Below are 24,978 nucleotides of genomic sequence, written 5' to 3' on the forward strand. Positions count from 1 at the left end.
ATGGATATTGAGTTTTAACAAATGTTTTTATTAAAATAATAAGATAATAAGATTGCTTTTGCCATTTTCTGTTCAAGTAGGGAATTGTAGCAACCCCTTTGTGAATGTTTGTGATCATCGAACACCCCTTGCATATTTGGAATAAACCCTCATGTTGGCCTTTTCATATTGCTGGGTTTGACTTTCCAATATTTTGTTTCTGATTCTCCCATCCTTGCTCATACGAAAAATGTGTCTGTAATTTTGCTTTATGTACAATCCTAAACAGGTATGATATGAAGATTATGCTAAAGAGAATTTAGAAGTTTTCCCTCTGGTTCTACTGTCTGTGAAAGTTTGCTTAAGAATTGTGTTTTACAACATTGTAAATCAACTATACTTCAATTAAAAAACAAAAACAAAGAAAACTGTGTTTAAAGAATTCATTAGTAAAGCCATATGGGCCTAGGGCTTGCCCCATATATGCTTGATAAAAATGGATTAAATTTCTTTGATCCCTGACTATTCTAGTTTCCTAATTCCTCTTTTATTATTTTGAAAAATTTGTATTTTCCCAGGAATTTGTCCATTTCACCCAAAACTTATCTGTAAAATTATTCATAATACCCTCTTATTATCTTTCTAATGTCTGTAGACTCAGCTGTGATTTCCCCTTCTTTAGGAGGATATTTTTCATTTGTGTTTGACCTATTTTTTTCATTAGTCTTGTTAAAGATTTACCAAATGTATTACTCAAATAGTCTTGTTAAAAGTTTATCAAGTATGTTAATCTTTTCAAAGATCTAAAATTTACTTTATTAAGTATCTCTATTGTATATTTTCTGTTTCACTGATTTCCACTCTTTATTACTGCATTTCTTTTATTTTTCTCTAGGTTTGATCTTCTTTCTGGAGATGGAAACTCAGATTGTTAATCTTTTTGTTATTATTTTTGTTTCCTAAATAAACGTATTTGTAGTTATAAAGTTCCCTCTAAGCATGACTTTAGCTAAATCCTTACACTTTATTTTTTTTTAATCCTTACACTTTTGATAGGTAGTATCTTCATAACTATTCAGTTCAGTATCTTCTCTAATTTCTGTTGCAATTTCTTTTATAACCCATGGTTATTTAAACACAAATTATTTGATTTGTAGGAAGTTGGGGCTTTTCTGGGGTTTTTTTTTCTCTCAATTTCTAAGTGAATTTTACTGTTGTCAGAGAACACTCTCTAAATGATTTCAAACTCTGAAATTTGTTAAGGTTATATTTATGTCCCAGCATCTGGTCAATTTTGACAAATGTTCTATATTCAAATGAAAAGAATGATTTCTTGAATAGTTGGGTGTACAATCAGCACAAGTTTACTAACTCTTCAGATGTTGTCTCCTTGCTTGATCAGTCTTTAAGAGGGGTGTCAAAGTCTCCCACTCTGATTGTGGATATGTCTATCTCCTTTAAGTTTTGTGTTTTGCTTGTTTTGCTTTATACATTTTGAAGATATGCTATTAAGGACATATAGATTTAAGACTGTGACATCTTCATGATAGACTAATCCCTTTAGCATTATGAAATGTTTCCTTTATTTCTAGTAATGCTCCTTGCCTTAAAGCTGTATTTGAAATTATTGATAGTATAACTATACCAACTTTATTTTTCCACCCCTTTCTAACTTTTCTGTGTCCTTATATTTAAAGTGTGTCTCTTTTACTCTGCATGTTTGTCGGTATCATTTTTTTAATGAAGTCTGACAATCTTAGGCTTTTACTAGGATTATTTAATTAATCTGTATTCAATCTAATTATTTATATACCTGGGTTTTTATCTGTCATCTCACTATCTGTTTTCTATTGACACACCTATTTTTTGTACATATTTTTCTTTCTTTCTTTTGGTCTAACCAAATATTTCTATTAAGCTATAGTTCCCTTTTTAACTTGCTAGATATATACTTTCACTATTATTTCAGTTGTCACTCTAGAGATTACAACATGCATCCTTGACTTATTATAATCTAATACAAATTTTACACTAACAATCCTAGAACAACAGAATGTTTTAACTCCATGTAAGCCTATCCTGACTTTCTTCTAGGATCATTTTCCCCTCTGCCTAAAGAATTCCCTTGTAGTATTTCTTTTAGTGAAAATACACTGGTGGTAAATTCTCTCAATTTCTATTTGCCTAGAGTATTTACTTCACTTTAATTTTAAAAGGATGTTTTCTCTGGGTATAGAATTCTAGGCTGGCATCTCTGGCAATTTAAGATGCCATTCCATTGTGTACGTAGGTGTGGTTTTCTTTGAATATATCCTTCTTAGAGGTCCACAAGCATTCTGAATATATGAGTTGGTTCTGAAAATTTCATGAGAAATATTTTTAGATATTGTTTCTGACCAATTCTTTCTTTCTCCTCCTGCTATATTCAAATTGTATATAGGACAGATCCTTTGACCAGATCCCAAATGTTTTTCATGCTCTTTTCTGTTTTAGTCTATTTTTTTCTTCCCTGTGCTTCAGTTTGGACATAGTAACTTGCCTTCTAGTTCATTAATCATATCATCTACTAAGGCTAATATGTTTTTAAAAACATCCATTGAGTTCTTATTGTCAAAAAAATTTTTGCTTCCACAATGTTTGATACACACACACACACACACACACACACACACTCCAATTCTCTAGAATAATTCTCCACCTTCTTACCACTTCTGTCCCTTTTTTCTCTATGTTCCTAAACATAATAATCTTAAAGTCCTTGTCTGCTAACTCCGATATCTGGATCACCTGAGTTTCTGCTTTCATTGGTTTGTTTTCTCTTGGTTTTTGGTCAAATGGTCCTGTCTCTTTATATACCTAGTAATTTTTTTACCGAATGCTAATTGATAAGAGGTTCCACATGATGAGAGGATGCCTCCTTGCTCTGCTGGGTGGATAGAGCAGAAGGTAAATTACATTAATTCAATAAGGAACTGAGAAGGGTAGAGGCTGCATGTGGGTTTGGGAAGATGTAATCTATTTCTGATTTGCCTCTAATCAAAGACCTGACTCCACAGCTCTCAACTGAGAGTATGATTGGGCTTTGTCACTTCAGCCTCAAGTGATGGCTTGGCTTTTCAGATATGTTCTGCTTAGCTCCCATCATACACAGCTTTAGAATTTGGCAAGTATTGATATTTTGAGAGAGAGAGACCAACTGTGTGTTTAAGACCCTTCAAGTTTCCAATTCTGTGTTTCCAGCCCCATGAAACAAGGGTTCTATACACCTGGATTCTCAGCTTCTAGTGGAGACTCACTGGTGTCCCCAAGTAAAGAGCAGCTGCAGGTAAGTGTCAATTTACCACTCATTTCAGGCCTTTCCACTCTCATCACTGGTGTTCTTAAGCCACTCCGCCCCTGCCCACGCCCCCAGGCCCCAGGGTAGGTCTCTGTCTCCTAAGCACCTCAAAACTCGAGAATTTCTGTTCTACTTTCCAGTGGCTTCCAGCTAGCTTAGGTCTTTAATATTGGGTTCAGAACTGAGTACATAAACTGACTACGGGTTTTAGGCCTACTCAGGTCTCCAATTTTGTAGCTCCCCTGAACAACGATCAAAAACCCTGCTGTTTATATGGACATGGATGGTATTATGCTTAGTGAAATAAATCAGATAGAGAAAGACAAATACTGTATGGTATCACTTGCATGTGGAATCTAAAAAATACAACAAACTAGTGAATATAACAAAAAAGAAACAGATTCACAGATATAGAGAACAAACTGGTGGTTACCAATGGGGAGAGGGAAGGAGGGAAGGGCAAGATAGGGGTGAAGGATTAAGAGGTACAAACTACTATGTATAAAATAAATAAGCTACAAGGATATATTGTACAGCACAGGGAATATAGCCAATATTTTATAACTTTAAATGGTATATGAACAATAAAAATTTTGAATCACTGTGTTGTATACCTGCAACTAATATAATATTGTAAATCAACTATACCTCAATAAAAAAATAATTGGAATAAAAACCACTGCTACTCTCTCTGTCCCCAAGCAACTGTTCAGGTTTATATCTTTCAAAAAATGCTTCAAAGCTTAAGCAAAAGTATGACTATATTCCACAGTCCTTTTACTATGCACAGTATGCTAATGCATATGTTCAATAAATTATTTTTACCTTTTTTTTTAAGAAGATATTGGGAGTAGGTGTTTATTTATTTATGTAAATTTATTTATTTATGCTGTGTTGGGTCTTTGTTTCTGTGCGAGGGCTTTCTCTAGTTGTGGCAAGCGGGAGCCACTCTTCATTGTGGTGCGCGGGCCTCTCACTATTGCGGCCTCTCTTGTTGCGGAGTACAGGCTCCAGATGCGCAGGCTCAGTAGTTGTGGCTCACGGGCCTAGTTGCTCCGCGGCATGTGGGATCCTCCCAGACCAGGGCTCAAACCCGTGTCCCCTGCATTAGCAGGCAGATTCTCAACCACTGCACCACCAGGGAAGCCCTATTTTTACCTTGAATAGGCTTTTCATGATTAGGTATTCCAAAAGATGCATTTTGGTGTTGAGTTTAACATGTAATGAATAAAGCTGAGGGATCTAATTTTGTCATAAGACAAAAATAACCGATAAAACACAGCACTAACTGAAAGAGATAATAAACATAAATCTTGAATACTATAGAATTCAAGAAGATAAAGAAAAGCTGAATCATAGTTAAACAAACAAACAAAAAATCCCATTTTTAATATCTGTTTGGCTATAGGGCCCTCTTGCTTAAAATCATCTTAAATTCCTAGAAGATGCCAAGTATCAAAAATGTTCTCTTTTGATACATGAAAAGAAAACCAAAGATGTACCAGGATCAACAATGAAGAGAGGCACAAATATACCCAAAGTAATCAAGAAATGACAAACTGGCTTTCACTGACATAATTGGAGGGTCATCAGCTAGAAAAACAGCATGATGAAAGCACCCCAACAGGAAACTAAACTAGTGATGCGAACAAGTCAGAGGTTTGCTGCATCACTTTCTCATTCAGTAGAGGCTTTTGGTCTCCTCTTTCATCTTCTCCAGTCGTACAGAGCCCTAAGGAACAGGGTCTACATTCCAGGATCATACAAAGATGTTACCAGTAGATTTAATAAAGGGTGGGGGGAGGGGGGTGCCCGTAGAAACAAACTGATATAAATACAAGTAATTTCCCACTTCCTTCTTCCTCTACTTCTCCTCACTTTACTTTCATGGTTACCAACTGCAGTATTATTATATTTGTGTTTTACTACAAGCTGCTACAAAGTTTTTTGAATGTATAATGTATATAAATACGAGTACTTGTCCTGACCATACATCAGTACCCTCCACTGCACCATGACAAAGCATCATATCCTCATGCAAAAGCACAATTCACATTATGAATACGAACCCCAAGTAGGGGAGACATGGTGCAAACAAGAATCCTGCTCTGGGGCAAAGGCTATCAGTCCCAGTTTAACCGTAATTTGGAACATCTGGCTATTTGAAAGGAAACGCAATGTCTGACTTGATTTGAAAATGCCTGCAAAAAGCGTTATTTCATGCAGGTATAAATAGTTCAACCTAAAACACTGCTCTTAATTATGGAAACTACGAACATAAGGACTTAGAATATTATTGAAACCATTTGTAACCATCTCAAGTGTTTAGACAGTATCCAGTAAGTCTACAGAACATTTACTATAACAAATCTTAAATCTTCCTCTAAATTATGAAATGATCTTTACCTAAAACACCCTATGCTATACTTTTACAGCAGCAGTAACTGCAGATTATTTTTATGTAATAACCTAAGAAACAGCCTGTAAAAGCTACAAAAATGCCAAAGCTCTTGAAAATAATAAATGTGTAATACTCTAGGTCTTATGGCTCATTTGCTATAAAAATAGATCAAGAAAAAGTACATACAATGTTACCTAAACTTTAGTAGATAAGGCCATCGCATACACAAAAAAGAACTTAAATTTCCTTATGTACCAATTTGGTAATAGATGCACTTCAATTTACCTAGATATTAATATGAAAGGTATCAGCTATAGCCAAGTAAATGAGAACTAAACTATATTCTTGAGAGGGGACTATGTGAATCCTATTAATAGTAAGAAAAGGACCGATCTAAACAGGCCAAAGTTCAAGAGACAATTTAGATAGAAAACTGTAAATCAGAGCAGCCAGAATCCCACAATGTAACATGAAACTGGGATTCACAGTATTTTTTTTAAATAATCCATCTCCATCTCTTTTGGAGAAGGGACAAGTGAGAATTCAGCCAAATTATTTAGGTGGCTATATTCAACCTAGCTTATTGAACCATAACCAATAAGAAGTTTAAAAACACAGGTGATTTCAACATCCCTGATATACTCTCATTTCCACTGGTGCATTATTCACACAAGTCAACACGAGCTGGCTGCATGAAGGACAGAGAGTTGTAATATTTTAAACAGAGAACTATGAGAGGAAAAAAAACCTGAAATGATTTGTTTCCTTGAGCATTAAGCTCATACATTTCTTTCAGAGTGTAAATTTTAAAGTTTTAATATCAGTAGAAAAGCCTCATGAAGCTCACAATCTTATAACAATTCTTTGCAAAGAGCCAACAAATTTGGCCCCAGATTTTGAGGAAATGACACTATCAACACTATATTCATACCTTGCAAACTGTATCCACATCCCAAGGTATTATAGTCCTCAGATCAATGACCTCACAAGACACTCCAAGCTTCTCATGAGCCATGGAAGCCACCTCTCGGATCACATGAACCTGAAATAACAAGGGAAATATGTAGAGGATGACTAAAGAAAAAAAGTTAGTTGAATTCTGACATCCTTAATAGAGATAGTGTTTAAAGTTAGAGGAACTGATTTGCAAGAAGAATTTCTTTTAGACATGTTGAACCCCATATTCCAACCAAATAATCAAATATAGATGTCTAGAAAACAGCTGGAAAGAGGTTCTTTGAGAAAAGGAGAGCAGTGATTACCAGAGATACTGATTCCAAAGATATCAACACATAGAAGGTTAATAAAGTCACAGGAGTAGGTTGAGTTTCTAGAAAAAGTATACAGGAGAAGTAAAGGGCAAAAATCATGGGACCCTGTACATGACCAACATTTAAGAGGAAAGTAGAGGAAGAGGAGCTGAAGAAGAAGAGGAAGAGGGAGAGAAGGAGGAGGAAGAGGAAGAGAGAGAAGGAGAAGGAGTGGGAGGGAGGGGGAGAAGGAGGAGGACAAGAAGAAGGGGAAGGGGAAGGAGAAGAAGAAGGAGAAGAAGAAGAAGAAGAAGAAGAAGAAGAAGGAGAAGAAGAAGAAGAAGAAGAAGAAGAAGAAGAAGAAGGAGAAAATGAAGAAGAAGAGGAAGAAGAAGGAGAAGGAGAAGAAGAGGAAGAGGAAGAAGAGGAAGACGAAGAGGAAGAAGGAGAAGAGGAAGAAGAAGAAGAAGGAGAAGAAGAGGAAGAAGAAGAGGAAGAAGGAGAAGGAGAAGAAGAAGAGGAAGAAGAAGAAGAAGAAGGGGAAGAGGAAGGAGAAGAAGGAGAAGAAGAAGGGGAAGGGGAAGAGGAAGAAGAAGAAGAAGAGAGAAGAAGAAGGAGAAGGAGAACAGTTAAAAGAAACAGAAAGAAACTCGGAAGACAATATATCCAGAAGCTAAAGAAAGGTTTCATACAGATAGTAGCCAGCCAGTGTCACATACCATAACAATATGAGGTAAGGGTTGGATTTAGCAATCAGAAGATTAGCAATGTTAGCAGAAATAGTTTTAACTACTGGGAACAGAACTCATAAGGTAAATGAGTTTGAGAAAAAAAGAACATAAGGAAGTGAAGGAATTAAATACAGGTAGTAGAAAATAGTTGTTTACGTTTAGTGATAAAAGAAAGGAGGGGGATACACTGTTATTTAAGGGGAAAGTAGGATAGAGAAAAGGTATTTTTAAAATAGAGAAGAGAGACACTTTTTAATTTTATTTTTTATTTTTTAACATCTTCATTGGAGTATAATTGCTTTACAATGTTGTGTTAGTTTCTGTTGTATAACAAAGTGAATCAGCTATATGTATACATACATTGCCATATCCCCTCCCTCTTGTGTCTCCCTCCCACCCTCCCTATCCCACCCCTCTAGGTGGTCACAAAGCACCGAGCTGATCTCCCTGTGCAAAGCAGCTGCTTCCCACTAGCTATCTATTTTACATTTGGTAGGACACACTTTTTTTAATAAGAGAGACATGGAAAGGAGCAACTGAAGATGCAGGAGAGAGGGACCAGTTAATGAATCACAGTCTTGGAGAAGAAGAAATGGAATACATTCTGAAACAGATTTGGAGAAGTAGCTGTGAAAACCAGACACTTCTTGGAAGACAAAGGGCTAGAGGCAAGAATTGGCAGCAGAAGTGGTAAGTGTGAAGGAAAAGCGAGCTGGGGGAACTAGTGTCTAATACGCTCTAACTTCCCTATTAAAAAGAAAGACAAGGACACATGCTGAGAGTGGGACACATGCTGAGCCTTTTTTTTCTTTTTTTAAAAATTTTTATTGGAATATAGTTGATTTGAGAGTGGGCTTTTTAAACGGAACTCAAGGAGAGCAGAAAAGTTTTGCAAAAACTACTGTGGGCACCATCATCGGATGTGACTCTCCAGGCAGTATGATTATCCCACTGGAGGTGAGAAACCACAAAGACTACAACTCTCCAAGCCAAAAATCAAATGGAGAAGAGTGTAGGAGGTTGTAGGATTGCAAATGATTTTCATTATCTTCTTTATATTATGTGGTATTAAATTTTCTAAAATAAGCAAGTATTTCTTTTACACAGAAAAAAGAAAAACTGATCATTTCTTTAAAAGAAGGAGAGATAGAAGTCTATGGCTAGAGAAGGAATCCTGAGCTTAAAAGTTTGGAAGCAGAGTGATATGATAATAAGCTCTGGGGAAAACTGAAATAGATCATCAGTTCAATTGAAAAGAGAAAGGTATGGAATAATGAGGCTGGACCACTGGCGGGTCCATGTAGCCAGCAAAGTAATCACGAGAGATGGCAGCAGAGGGGATGAAAACCACCATTAATCATTGGGGAAATGCAAATCAAAACCACAGTGAGATACTACCTCACACCTGTCAGCATGGCTATCACCAAAAAGAACACAAATAACAAATGTTGGCAAGGATGTGGTGGGAGTGTAAATAGGTGTAGCCACTGTGGAAAACAGTATGGAGGTTTTGTAAAAGACTAAAAATAGAGCTACCATATGACCCAGCAATTCCACTCCTGGGTATACGTCCAAAAACAGAAACAAAAACACTAACTGGAAAAGATACATGCGCCCCAACGTTCACAGCAGCATTATTTACAAGTGACAAGGTATGGAAGCAAACTAAGTGTCCATCAACAGATGAATGGATAAAGAATATGTGGTATATATATACAATGGACTACCACTCAGCCATAAAAAAGAATGAAACTTTGCCATTTGCAGCAAAATGGATAGACTTGGAGGGCATTATGCAAAGTGAAATAAGTCAGAAAGAAAAAGACAAATACTGTAGGATATCACTTATATGTGGAACCTAAAAAATACAACAAACCAGTGAATAAAACAAAAAGGAAGGAGACTCACAGATACATAGAACAAACCAGTGGTTACCAGTGGGGAAAGGGAAGGGGAGAGGGGTAATAAAAGGATGGGGGATAAAAAAAGGAGGGGTTATAATGGGATTATATGAAATCATGTGTGTGAAACTTCTGAAAACTGTAAAAGCACTACAGAATGTAAAGAATCTTTCATTCAGTAAAATAATAATAATGGCAAAAAAAAAAGAAGATGGTATGTCAAAAGCAGCAACAAGTAGTGAGGATATATAATGTGTGCTTCAAAAGAATGTGTCCTTAATACGTTTTTGTAAACTCTCAACATATTTTTAATGGTTCACCATATGCATGTAAATTTTAATACGACTGAAAAGGCATCTCACCTTCAGTCAGAAATCAGTACCAGACATAGATGTAGCATCAAACAAGACTTAAATTCGAGATATAAGGAAGACATTTTCTATGCTTCATAGAATTAGAATTAAAAATGAGGGTTTCCAAACCCAAGATGGACATTACCAGTTGCTATAACGGTTACTGACCTGAGTGCCCCAGGCAACTAGAGTGACATCACTCCCTTCTTGGATGACTTCGGCCTGGGACAGGGGGATGTTGTATGGTTCTATGGGAACCTGTTCCACTGAATACAAAACAAGGAAAAAAATGCAAGGTTAATTATTTTTTCACGTGACATTTGTGCATAACAGAATATAAGAACCTCATTGTGGCAAAGTTTTATTGTGTTTATTCTTCCCCCAAATTCCATAAGTTATTTTTAAAAGAAATAGCATTTATTATATGACATTACTACACAGATGAAAAACTACCATCAAATCAGCTATCTTGGAACAGAAAAAGGACTTCAGGGAAAAACTAAGAAAATCTTAATAATCTTGGGCATTAGACAATAATAATAATGGTTATAATAATAATAATAATGCTTCATTAACTGTAACAAGTGTACCATACTAACATAAGACGTTAATAAAAGGGGTTCTTATAGTACCATAGTATTTACTATCGAAAAAAATTTGGGTACAATGGACCTGTGAAGTTCAAACATAGACATATGTAAATCTTGTTTTCTTTCCACAAATATAATCACGCTGCACACATTATTTAGAACCCTTCTATAATCTCCTTTTTCCACTTAGCAGTATATCTTGGTCATGTTTTTATATCAAAAGTATAGTTTTTTTAATCATATCTGTAAGTAAAAACTATCACGTTTAATGGTGCTGTTATCAGTGATATGGTAGAAAATTTTATTCCTTGTATTTTTGTGTATTTCCAATCCAATGACCTTTCTATAACCAGTGCCAGAGAGAGATGAATAAGCTTTAAGTCATGTATATATTTAAATAAAATAAAATTAATTAAGTAACAAAATGGTAAAACCTATAAAACTACTTTTGTGGGTAAACCTAAACACAGATGACAATTAAGCCAAGAAACCTGACACATAGCTGTTAGAAAACATATAAGGGACTTCCCTGGTGGTCCAGTGGAAAAAGAACAACAACAAAAACAAAAATGCACAGTCTAACCTCAAGAAAACTATAAGCATTAAAAGCATTATTTTTTTAAGTTTTTTTGTGTAGCACAAAAACTATGTTGAGTCAGATACTTCCAACTATCTAAACCAGGAGTGGGCAAGTCAAGTTTTGTAAACAATGTTTTATTGGCATACAACCTCATCCATTCATTTACATATTATCTGTGGCTGTTCTGGCCCTTCAACAGCAGAGCTGAGTAGTTGTAAGAGAGAGCATAGCCTATAAGCCTAAAGTATTTACTATCTGTCCCTTTACAGAAAATGTTTCCCAACCTCAATTCTAAACAGTGCATTCAGAGGTTAATTCCAGCCCATTCACTGATGGCTGAAATCCAGTATTAGATGGATGGATGGATGGACCAATGGATATATGGATGGATGGACAAAGGAACTGACAAATAGGAAGACAGACATATTCAACTGGAATAACACATTTTACTTAGCAGTTCTCAGCTGCTAAACCAAAGTTATGGTCAAGAACAACGCTGATAACCTCTGGTAAGCATGCTAAAGGTAGCACGCATGCTCTTTGCCATCATCAAGTCTTCTTTCTCCAAGCAGCAAGATCTGCACACTAAAAGACAAGGCTTGAAGCCAGTACACACTCCGCCTTGCTTGTGAGTCAGTGGCCACCATTCAGGAGGCTTGTCGTTCCTGCCTTGTGTTATAAATCAGTTGCCAGCTGGTAATTAGCAAATCCCTGGAACACATCACTCTAAGGGCTGGCGCACCAAAAGAAATGGGTTGGCATTTGGCCCACCTCCTTTGAAAAACTGTCAGTGAGTGACTGTTTCATTGTATTCAATAAATTACCCAGAATAATAAGACCTCATTACTTTAATAATTAATTAAGGGACAACATGGCAAACAAAGCTTAGTCCTCCACCAAAAAAAAAAAAAAAAAGCATGCCAAGAACGAGATTCAAGAAGAGTCTTATATTTAAACGAACCCAAAAAATCACTCCTTAGCTTTGCATAAATTTAATCCTGAGAGGAGGAAAATAAAAGTACAATTTTATGGATTAAAGACCTAAACGTAAGACTGGAAACCATAAAACTTCCAGAAGAGAACATAAGCCAAACACTCTTTGACATAAATCAGAATATTTTCCTGGATCTGTCTCCTCCAGCAAAAGAAACAAAAGCAAAAATAAACAGATGAGACCTAATTAAATTAAAAGCTTTTGCACAGCAGAGGAAACCACTGACATAATGAAAAGAAAATTTACTAAATGGAAGAAAATATTTGCAAATAATATGACCAATAAGGGGTTAATATCCAAAATATATAAACAGCTCATACAACTCAATAACAACAACAAAAAAAAACTGATTAAAAAATGGGCAGAAGACCTGAATAGACATTTTTCCAAAGAAGATATACAGATGGGCAACAGGCACATGAAAAGATGCCCAACACTGCTAACATCAGGGATATGCAAGTCAAAACCACAATGAGATATCACCACACACCTGACAGAATGGCTATCGTCAAAAAGAACACAAATAACAAATACTGGCAAGGGTGTGGAGAGAAGAGAACCCTTCTACACTGTTGGTGGGAATGTAAACTGGTGCAGCCACTACGGAAAACAGTATGGAGGTTTTGCAAAAGACTAAAAGTAGAACTACCATATGACCCAACAATTCCACTCCTGGGTCTATATCCAAAAAAACCCAAACAAACAAAAACACTAATTTGAAAAGACAGAAGAGATACATGCACCCCGATGTTCATAGCAGAATTATTTATAATTGCCAAGAGATGGAAGCAACCTAAGACTTCATCAACAGATGAATTGATAAAAAATACTATGGTATATATATATACAATGGAATACTACTCAGCCATAAAAAATAATGAAATTTTGCCATTTGTAGCAATATGGATAGACTTGGAGGGCATTGTGCTAAGTGAAATAAGTCAGACAGAGAAAAGCAAATACTGTAGGATATCACTTATATATGGAATCTAAAAAATACAATAAACTAGTGGATAAAAAAAAAGAAGCAGACTCACCGATAGAGGACAAACTAGTGGTTATCAGTGGGGAGAGGGGCAATACGGGGGAAGGGGAAAACGGGTTATTATGGGATTATATGAAATCGTGTGTGTGAAACTTTTGAAATGTGTAAAGCACTATAGAATTTAAAATAACTTTCATTCAGTTAAAAAATTTTAAATAAAAGTCTACAAATAACAAATGCTGGTGAGGATGTGGAGAAAAGGGAACCCTCGTACACTGTTGGTGGGAATGTAAATTAGTGCAGCCACTATGGAAAACAGTACAGAGGTTCCTCTAAAAACTAAAAACAGAACTACCATATAATCCAGCAATTCCATTCCTGGGTATATATTCGAAGAAAATGAAAAGACTAATTTGAAAAAATACATGCACCCCTATGTTCAGAGCAGCATTTTAATATATGTATTTATTTAAACTTGGCAAACAGGTCACCTAGGAAGCAAGCTATAATTCCCAGGCACATTTTTGTTTTGTTAACTTAAAAGATATTTACTCCAAGAGCAGCTTATTATCAAATAGTCATTCCTACATCATGTATAATGTTTTATGAAAGAGAGCAGGTAAAAGGAGTTACAGCATGAAACTGCAGGAGCTGAAGGGCCTCTGTGCAGTCATAGTACGGACTCCTGTTTTCACAGCAGTGGGGCTCACTGAGCCACTCCATTTTACCACATGCTGATTACATTCTAATCTTAGCACTAATGAGCATCCCATAGAGAAACCCTTCAGCATCAGAGATGCTGAAAAAAATGTGTGGCTTTAAAGAGAGAGCTTTCCAAGGACAAAATAAAAAAGATGTAATTTTTTGCTCAAAAATCAGAGAAGATAGATTTTTAAATATATATTGTAAGTTCCACAGATATGCTTCCTTTGTAATTGCAAATGCACGTATATTCATATTACAGAGACACTGACAGAGTCATGGCATGAATTAGCTCATGCTTGGCCCCTTTTATTTCCCATTCTCTTCCTTTTTTTCCTTCCAATTCCCTTCTAATTTGTTGTATTGCTTACAAGTCTTCTGAAACATATTTTGAAAATACAGCAGAGTGTATAAATCATATGTATTTATAATATCAATATATATGTATAATATGTACTATGTATAATATATACTTATTCATTTAATAGTCACTGTGTACCCAGTATATGCAGACATCATGCAAGAGGCTAGACTATGAAGTGAAAAAGGCAGTTCCTGGCCTTAAGAAGCACACACTCAACTGGGAGTTAAAAAGATGGAAAGAGATGATCAGCAAACAAATAAAAACATGATGTAGCAGTGAGGAAAAACCGTTCTAGGAAAGACAGAGGGAAGCAACAACCTGACTGTAAGATCGAGGTGTCTTCACCACCAACAAGGGAACAAATGGTAGGGGTCTTAGAGATGAAGAAGTACTTAACACAAGAGAAAATAAAGGAGGTCTTTCATGTAGAAAGAAGAGGTGTGTACAAAGAAATGGGGGTGTGAAATTTGTGTGTGTGTATGTATCTGTGTGTACACATCTATAAACATGTGTAAACACAGATTTACATGATGTTTCAGGTCAAGGTGAATACTGAAACCTTTGAATTATATTCCCAAACCCCTTGAAAGAACTTTCCAATGCCTTCTGATTTAATACACTAGAAACTGGTGTAGAAAGATTCAGCTAGAGAATAACAACTCACTCTTGATGATGTAAGTTTCCCTGTGAGGCACAGTATTACCGTTACAGAGATAATAGGGTCATTTCTCTGCCCTGGCACTAATCCAAAGCAATGCTCGTTTCCTCACAGATGTCAAGCTCAGTAGGGCTTTATCATGTTTCATTCTACATGATGCTGTGATAAAGCATAAATGTTCTTTTTAAGAAGAAAGTGTATTTCTAAATTACTTCATGCTGCTTGATTACTAACAGCAGATTCAGTCTCCACACCTGAGGAAGCCTCGCTCATTGGCCAGAATTTACAGTCTAATGGGGCAGGGTGGGCAAATTCGCCCACCGAAGAGCCCAGTCCCAGCCCCGTCTCTGCATCTAATTTGCTGATCTCTGACATCATATTACTTCTGTGCCCAAGGCTCCCACTTGTAAACTGTGGAAAGCAGCCTGTGTCTACCTGCCAAATCCCAGGAGCAGACAGAGGACACATTAAGTTCATTGCTATAGATATTCTTTCAGTCCTTAGGAAGAAAACAGGTTTACAGTTTAAAATAATTCAATGGTATAGTCATTAAGACTATAAATGTTCACTTCAGGAACATTCTTATTCCTATTACCATTTGCTGTATTTAACCATAAATTAATCTCTATGTTACAATGGTTATTTTACTGAATACTCCTTTCAACTTTGAAGGTACTAACTATGGTCATACTTTTGGGTACTTTTCACTTCTATGCTAACAATTACTTTTAACACTGATGTTAGAGATAAGAATATATGAACAAGAAAACTTAATGCAGTTTCTTCTATCAATCACTTTAAAATTACTCGCCAAGGAGAGCTTCAAGATGGCGGAAGAGTAAGACACGGAGATCACCTTCCTCCCCATAGATACAACAGAAATACATCTACATGTGCAACAACTCCTACAGAACACCTACTGAACGCTGGCAGAAGACCTCAGACCTCCCAAAAGGCAAGAAACTCCCCACGTACCTGGGTAGGGCAAAAGAAAAAAGAATAAACAGAGACAAAAGGATAGGGACGGGACCTGCACCAGTGGGAGGGAGCCGTGAAGGAGGAAAGGTTTCCACACACTAGAAGCCCCTTCATGGGCGGAGACTGCGGGTGGCAGAGGGGGGGAGCTTCAGAGCCGCGGAGGAGAGCACAGCAACAGGGGTGCAGAGGGCAAAGCGGAGAGATTCCCGCACAGAGGATCGGGGCCGACCCGGCACTCACCAGCCCAAGAGGCTTGTCTGCTCACCCGCCGGGGCGGGCGGGGCTGGGAGCTGAGGCTCGGGCTTCGGTCGGAGCGCAGGGAGAGGACTGGGGTTGGCGGCGTGAACACAGCCTGAAGGGGTTAGTGCGCCACGGCTGGCCGGGAGGGAGTCCGGGAAAGAGTCTGGAGCTGCCGAAGAGGCAAGAGACTTTTTCTTCCCTCTTTGTTTCCTGGTGCGAGAGGAGAGGGGATTCAGAGCGCTGCTTAAAGGAGCTCCAGAGACGGGCGCGAGCCACGGCTAACAGCGCGGACCCCAGAGACGGGCATGAGACGCTAAGGCTGCTGCTGCCGCCACCAAGAAGCCTGTGTGAGAGCACAGCTCACTCTCCACACCGCCCCTCCCGGGAGCCTGTGCAGCCCGCCACTGCCAGGGTCCCGTGATCCAGGGACAACTTACCCCGGGAGGACGCACGGCGCGCCTCAGGCTGGTGCAACGTCACGCCAGCCTCTGCCACCACAGGCTCGTCCCGCCTCCGTGCCCCTCCCTCGCCCAGGACTGACTGAGCCAGAGCCCCCCAATCAGCTGCTCCTTTAACCCCGTCCTGTCTGAGCGAAGAACAGATGCCCTCAGGCGACCTACAGGCAGAGGCGGGACCAAAAGCAAAGCTGAACTCCAGGAGCTGTGCGGACAAAGAAGAGAAAGGGAAATCTCTCCCAGCAGCCTCAGAAGCAGCGGATAAAAGCTCCACAATCAACTTGATGTAACCTGCATCTGTCGAACACCTGAAGAGACAATGAATCATCCCAAATTGAGGAGTGGACTTTGGGAGCAATGATATATTTTTTCCCCTTTTTCTCTTTTTCTGAGTGTGTATGTGTATGCTTCTGTGTGTGATTTTGTCTGTGTAGCTTTGCTTTTACCATTTGTCCTAGGGTTCTCTCTGTCCGTTTTTTTTTTAATTTTTTCTTAATTATTTTTTATTTTAATAACTTTATTTTCTTTTCTTTTACTTTGTTTTATTTTATTTTATCTTTTTCTTTCTTTCTTTCTCTTTTTCTCCCTTTTATTCTGAGCCGTGTGGAGGACAGGCTCTTGGTGCTCCAGCCAGGCGTCACGGCTGTGCCTCTGAGGTGGGAGAGCCAAGTTCAGGACACTGGTCCACAAGACACCTGCCAGCTCCAGGTAATATCAAATGGCGAAAATCTCCCAGAGATCTCCATCTCAACACCAAGACCCAGCTTCACTCAACGACCAGCAAGCTACAGTGCTGGACACCCTATGCCAAACAACTAGCAAGACAGGAACAAAACCCCATCCATTAGCACAGAGGATACCTAAAATCATAAGGCCACAGACAACCCAAAACAGATCGCCAGACATGGACCTGCCCAACAGAAAGACAAGATCCAGCCTCATCCACCAGAACACAGGCACTAGCCCCCTCCACCAGGAAGCCTACACAACCCACTGAACCAACCATAGCCACTGGGGGCAGCCACCAAAAACAACGGGAACTACGAACCTGCAGCCTGCGAAAAGGAGACCCAAACGCAGTAAGTTAAGCAAAATGAGAAGACAAACACACAGCAGATGAAGGAGCAAGGCAAAAGCCCACCAGACCTAACAAGCGAAGAGGAAATAGGCAGTCTACCTGAAAAAGAATTCAAAATAATGATAGTAAAGGTGGTCCAAAATCTTGGAAATAGAATGGAGAAAATACAAGAAACTTTTAACAAGGACCTAGAAGAACTAAAGAGCAAACAAACAATGATGAACAACACAATAAATGAAATTTAAAATTCTCTAGAAGGGATCAATAGCAGAATAACTGAGGCATAAGAACGGATAAGTCGGGCTTCCCTGGTGGCGCAGTGGTTGAGAGTCCGCCTGCCGATGCAGGGGACGCGGGTTCGTGCCCCGGTCCAGGAAGATCCCACATGCCGCGGAGTGGCTGGGCCCGTGAGCCATGGCTGCTGAGCCTGCGCGTCCGGAGCCTGTGCTCCGCAACGGGAGAGGCCACAGCAGTGAGAGGCCCGCGTACCGCCAAAAAAAAAAAAAAAAAAAAGAACGGATAAGTGACCTGGAAGATAAAATACTGGAAGTAACTACTGCAGAGCAGAATAAAGAAAAAAAATGCAAAGAATTGAGGACAGTCTCAGAGACACCTGGGACAATATTAATCACACCAACATTCGAATTATAGGGATACCAGAAAAAGAAGAGAAAAAGATAGGGACTGAGAAAATATTTGAAGAGATTATAGTTGAAAACTTCCCTAATATGGGAAAGGAAATAGTTAATCAAGTCCAGGAAGCACAGAGAGTCCCATACAGGATAAATCCAAGGAGAAACATGCCAAGACACATATTAATCAAACTATCAAAAATTAAATACAAAGAAAACATATTAAAAGCAGCAAAGGAAAAACAACAAATAACACATAAGGGAATCCCCAAAAGGTTAACAGCTGATCTTTCAGCAGAAACTCTGCAAGCCAGAAGGGAGTGGGAGGACATATTTAAAGTGATGAAGGAGAAAAACCTACAACCAAGCTTACTCTACCCAGCAAGGATCTCATTCAGATTTGACAGAGAAATTAAAATCTTTACAGACAAGCAAAAGCTAAGAGAATTCAGCACCACCAAACCAGCTTTGCAACAAATGCTAAAGGAACTTCTCTAGGCAGGAAACACAAGAGAAGGAAAAGACCTACAATAATAAACCCAACAAAATTAAGAAAATGGTAATAGGAACATACATATTGATAATTACCTTAAATGTAAATGGATTAAATGCTCCAACCAAAAGACACAGATTGGCTGAATGGATACAAAAACAAGACCTGTATATATGCTATCTACAAGCGACCCACTTCAGACCTAGGGACACATACAGATTGAAAGTGAGGGTATGGAAAAAGATATTCCATGCAAATGGAAATCAAAAGAAAGGTGGAGGGGCTTCCCTGGTGGCGCAGTGGTTGAGAGTCCGCCTGCGGATGCAGGGGACGCGGGCTCGAGCCCCGGTCTGGGAAGATCCCACATGCTGCGGAGCGGCTGGGCCCCTGAGCCATGGCCGCTGAGCCTGAGCGTCCGGAGTCTGCGCGTCCGGAGCCTGTGCTCCGAAACGGGAGAAGCCACAACAGTGAGAGGCCCGCGTACCACAAAAAAAAAAAAAAAAAAAAAAAAAAAGGTGGAGTAGCAATTCTCATATCAGACAAAATAGACTTTAAAACAAAGACTATTACAAGAGACAAAGAAGGACACTACATAATGATCAAGGTATCAATCCAAGAAGAAGATACAACAATTGTAAATGTTTATGCACCCAAAATAGGAGAACCTCAATACATAAGGCAAATACTAACGGCCATAAAAGGGGAAATTGACAGTAACACAACCATGGTAGGGGGCTTTAACAGCCCACTTTCACCAATGGACAGATCATCCAAAATGAAAATGAATAAAGAAACACAAGCTTTAAATGATACATTAAACAAGATGGACCTAATTGATATTTATAGGACATTCCATCCAAAAACAACAGAATACACATTCTTCTCAAGTGCTCATGAAACATTCTCCAGGATAAATCGTATCTTGGGTCACAAATCAAGCCTTGGTAAATTTAAGAAAATTGAAATCATATCAAGTATCTTTTCTGATCACAGCGCTATGAGACTAGATATCAATTACAGGAAAAAATCTGTAAGAAATACAAACACATGGAGGCTAAACAACACACTAATTAATAACCAAGAGATCACGGAAGACATCAAAGAGGAAATCAAAAAATACCTAGAAACAGGGCTTCCCTGGTGGTGCAGTGGTTGGGAGTCTGCCTGCTGGTGCAGGAGACACAGGTTCGAGCCCTGGTCTGGGAGGATCCCACATGCTGCGGAGCAACAAGCCCCGTGAGCCACAATTACTGAGCCTGCGCGTCTGGAGCATGTGCTCCACAACAAGAGAGGCCGCGATGGTGAGAGGGCCGCACACCGCGATGAGGAGTGGCCCCCAGTTGCCGCGACTGGAGAAAGCCCTCGCATGGAAACGAAGACCCAACACAGCCATAAATAAATAAATAAAAATTAAAAAAAAATACCTAGAAACAAATGACAATGAAAACACGACAACCCAAAACCTATGGGATGCAGCAAAAGCAGTTCTAAGAGAGAAGTTTATAGCAATACAATCCTACCTTAAGAAACAAGAAACATCTCAAATAAACAACCAAACCTTACACCTAAAGCAATTGGAGAAAGAAGAACCAAAAACAACCCAAAGTTAGCAGAAGGAAAGAAATCATAAATATCAGATCAGAAATAAATGAAAAAGAGATAAAGGAAACTATAGCAAAGATCAATAAAACTAAAAGCTGGTTCTTTGAGAGGATACACAAAATTGATAAACCATTAGCCAGAGTTATCAAGAAAAAAAGGCAGAAGACTCAAATCAATAGAATTAGAAATGAAAAAGGAAAAGTAACAACTAACACTGCAAAGGATCATGAGAAATTACTACAAGCAACTGTATGCCAATAAAATGGACAACCTGGAAGAAATGGACAAATTCTTAGAAATGCACAACCTTCTGCGACTGAACCAGGAAGAAATAGAAAATATGAACAGATCAATCACAAGCACTGAAATTGAAACTGTGATTAAAAATCTTCCAACAAACAAAAGCCCAGGACCAGACAGCTTCACAGGCGAACTCTACCAAACATTTAGAGAAGAGCCAACACCTATCCTTCTCAAACTCTTCCAAAACATAGCAGAGGGAGGAACACTCCCAAACTCATTCTACGAGGCCACCATCACTCTGATACCAAAACCAGACAAAGATGTCACAAAGAAAGAAAACCACAGGCCAATATCACTGATGAACATAGATGCAAAAATCCTCAACAAACTACTAGCAAACAGAATCCAACGGCACTTTAAAAGGATCATACACTATGATCAAGTGGGGTTTATCCCAGGAATGCAAGGATTCTTCAATATATGCAAATCAATCAACGTGATACACCATATTAACAAATTGAAGGAGAAAAACCATATGATCATCTCAATAGATGCAGAGAAAGCTTTCGACAAAATTCAACACCCATTTATAGTAAAAACCCTACAGAAAGTAGGCATAGAAGGAACTTTCCTCAACATAATAAAGGCCATATATGACAAACCCACAGCCAACATTGTCCTCAATGGTGAAAAACTGAAACTACTTCCACTAAGATCAGGAACAAGACAAGGTTGCCCACTCTCACCACTATTATTCAACATAGTTTTGGAAGTTTTAGCCACAGCAATCAGAGAAGAAAAAGAAATAAAAGGAACCCAAATTGGAAAAGAAGAAGTAAAGCTGTCACTGTTTGCAGATGACATGATACTATACATAGAGAATCCTAAAGATGCTACCAGAAAACTACTACGGGTAATCAATGAATTTAGTAACGTAGCAGGATACAAAATTAATGCATAGAAATCTCTGGCATTCCTATACACTAATGATGAAAAATCTGGAAGTGAAATTAAGAAAACACTCCCATTTACCACTGCAACAAAAAGAATAAAATACCTAGGAATAAACCTACCTAAGGAGACAAAAGACCTGTATGCAGAAAACTGTAAGGCACTGATGAAAGAAATTAAAGATGATACAAACAGATGGAGAGATATACCAAGTTCTTGGATTGGAAGAATCAACACTGTGAAAATGACTCTACTACCCAAAGCAATCTACAGATTCAGTGCAATCCCTATCAAACTACCAATGGAAGTTTTCACAGAACTAGAAAAAATAATTTCACAGTTTGTATGGAAACACAAAAGACCCTGAATAGCCAAAGCAATCTTGAGAAAGAAAAACAAAGCTGGAGGAATCAGACTCCCTGACTTCAGACTATACTATAAAGCTACAGTAATCAAGACAGTATGGTACTGACACAGAAACAGAAATACAGATCAATGGAACAGGATATAAAGCCCGGAGATAAACCCATGCACATATGGTCACCTTATCTTTGATAAAGGAGGCAAGAATATACACTGGAGAAAAGACAGCCTCTTCAATAAGTGGAGCTGGGAAAACTGGACAGCTACATGTAAAAGAATGAAATTAGAACACTCCCTAACACCATACACAAAAATAAACTCAAAATGGATTAAAGACCTAAATGTAAGGCCAGACAGCATCAAACTCATAGAGGAAAACATAGGCAGAACACTCTGTGACATAAATCACAGCAAGATCCTTTTTGACCCACCTCCTAGAGAAATAGAAATAAAAACAAAAATGAATAAATGGGACCTAATGAACTTAAAAGCTTTTGCACAGCAAAGGAAACCATAAACAAGGAAAAAAGACAACCTTCAGAATTGGAGAAAATATTTGCAAATGAAGCAACTGACAAAGGATTAATCTCCAAAATTTACAAGCAGCTCATGCAGCTCAACATTAAAAAAACAAACAACCCAATCCAAAAATGGGCAGAAGACCTAAATAGATATTTCTCCAAAGAAGATATACAGATTGCTAACAGATACATGAAACAATGCTCAACATCATTAATCATTAGAGAAATGCAAATCAAAACTACAATAAGGTATCATCTCACACCAGTCAGAATGGCCATCATCAAAAAATCTAGAAACAATAAATGCTGGAGAGGGTGTGGAGAAAAGGGAACCCTCTTGCACTGTTGGTGGGAATATAAATTGATACAGACACTATGGAGAACATTATGGATGTTCCTTGAAAAACTAAAAATAGAACTACCATACAACCCAGCAATCCCACTACTGGGCATATACCCTGAGAAAAGCATAATTCAAAAAGAGTCATGTACCAAAATGTTCATTGCAGCTCTATTTACAATAGCCAGGACATGGAAGCAACCAAAGTGTCCATCAACAGATGAATGGATAAAGAAGATGTGGCACATATATACAATGGAATATTACTCAGCCATAAAAAGGAATGAAACTGAGTTATTTGTAGTGAGGTAGATGGACCTAGAGACTGTCATACAGAGTGAAGTAAGTCAGAAAGAGAAAAACAAATGCCATATGCTAACACATATATATGGAATCTAAAAAAAAAAAAGTGGTCATGAAGAACCTAGGGGCAAGATGGGAATAAAGATGCAGACCTACTAGAGAATAGACTTGAGGATATGGGGAGGGGGAAGGGTACACTGTGACAAAGTAAGAGAGTGGCATGGACATATATACACTACCAAATGTAAAATAGATAGCTAGTGGGAAGCAGCCGCATAGCACAGGGAGATCAGCTCGACTCTTTGTGACCACCTAGAGGGGTGGGATACGGAGGGTGGGAGGGAGGGATATGCAAGAGGGAAGAGAAATGGGGACATATGTATATGTATAACTGATTCACTTTGTTATAAAGCAGAAACTAACACACCATTGTAAAACAATTATATTCCAATAAGATGTTAAAAATTAAATAAATAAAATTACTCAGCAAATATTGTTGTACCCAACCTTCCCCTGACCTCTGCCCCTCAAATTACTGAAGATCTAAAGATTAACAGTGTACATTAGAAAATCAATATACTATTATAATATTGGTTTATAATATTTGTCAATATATTTGTTATAATATTAATATAATATTACTATCTAAGTAGAAGATAAAATTAACTTTCCATAAATAAAATTAGGTGCTAAACTTTGATATTATTGAAGCCACGGTTATTATTGGGAGCATGTGTGGACAGCATAAATGGGTATAATAAGTCCCAATACCACAAGGGAGTAATCAGAGAGGTGTCCTGGGAGCCACAGTGGTTGAAGGTCACAGCCAGATGATAACCTCGGCCTTAAGGCAAAAAGGATTGCAGAAAAGTGAGAAAGCAGATGAACTGGAGCAAATAGAGAAAACCACAAGAAAAGGTAGGTCCTGAAAAATGAATATAATTAGACGCACAGAGGCAAAAAGTTGGCATTCTAAGCAGTGGTGTACCATGTATGACTGATGGAAAAGTCAAAACAAGTAGGCAGAGAACAACACCATGTGTCATCCTACAGGATGCACTGAGAGGGCACAGCATCACTTGTATGGATTCCTGACAAAATACAGGAATAACCTGAATTTAATCATGAAGAAAGACACTCTACAAGAGAGTGAACTAAATATAGAGATCATGACAGACAAAAAGAGAAAGTATCTGTCCCAAAATAAAGGAGACTAGGGAAAGGTAACAGTAAGTGTAGATTCTGTATGGGTCCCTGATCCATAAAAGAACATAAGTGGGGACTTCCCTGGCGGTCCAGTGGTTAAGACTCTACGCTTCCACTGCAGGGGGCGCGGGTTTGATCCCTGGTCGGGGAACTAAGGTCCCGCATGCCAGGTGGTGCGACCAGACCAAAAAAAAAAAACAATGTAAGTGGGACTATTAATGAAATTTGAATTATGTGTGTAGCAGAGCTAACAGTATTGTATCTGCTAATTTCCTAGTTTTGATTATTACTGCTGTGGTTACGCATGAGGTTAACAACCAGGGAAGCTGAGAGGAATACATAGGAATTCTTTGTACAATTTCTGCAACCTTTCTACTTGGACATATTTCAAAATGAAACATTTAATGAAATTTTTAATATTAAATTTTTTATGTAAGTGTGTTCTATACATTCACATATATATAAAGATAAACGCATAGCAAAAGGTCTGAGGAAAGGAGTTGGGTAGGAGTTGGGTAGTTGGGTAGGGAAAAAGGAACTTTCACTTTTTATTCTATACACATTCTATAGCTTTGTGATAATTGAACTTTTTACAAAGAGTGCATGATTCATGATATTAAATTTTATTAAACACAACCAAAAAAAGACATCACTCTTTATCATGTAGTATAAACTCAGGCATTAAGAATATATCCAGTTGGATTAAGCCAATGATGAAAAATAGACATCTGTTTAATGTCCAGAATTA

General features: G+C 38.1%; 1 protein-coding gene across 5 annotated transcripts in view; it reads right to left on the bottom strand.

Moving 5' to 3' along the window:
- The window catches only part of BCKDHB (branched chain keto acid dehydrogenase E1 subunit beta), a 280,770-nt gene that overhangs the window by 194,136 nt on the left and 61,656 nt on the right, over nucleotides 1-24,978 (bottom strand). For all 5 annotated transcript variants that reach the window (XM_081250891.1, XM_081250888.1, XM_081250890.1 and 2 more), the window contains exons 7-8: nucleotides 10,121-10,218; nucleotides 6,649-6,759 (exon numbers count right to left, since the gene is read on the bottom strand). In XM_081250891.1, the coding sequence (XP_081107017.1) occupies nucleotides 6,649-6,759; nucleotides 10,121-10,218 (209 nt within the window). The remainder of the gene's footprint in view (nucleotides 1-6,648; nucleotides 6,760-10,120; nucleotides 10,219-24,978) is intronic.

This window comes from Mesoplodon bidens (genome assembly GCF_964165515.1).
Source record: "Mesoplodon bidens genome assembly, chromosome: 12".
Taxonomy (NCBI): domain Eukaryota; kingdom Metazoa; phylum Chordata; class Mammalia; order Artiodactyla; family Ziphiidae; genus Mesoplodon; species Mesoplodon bidens.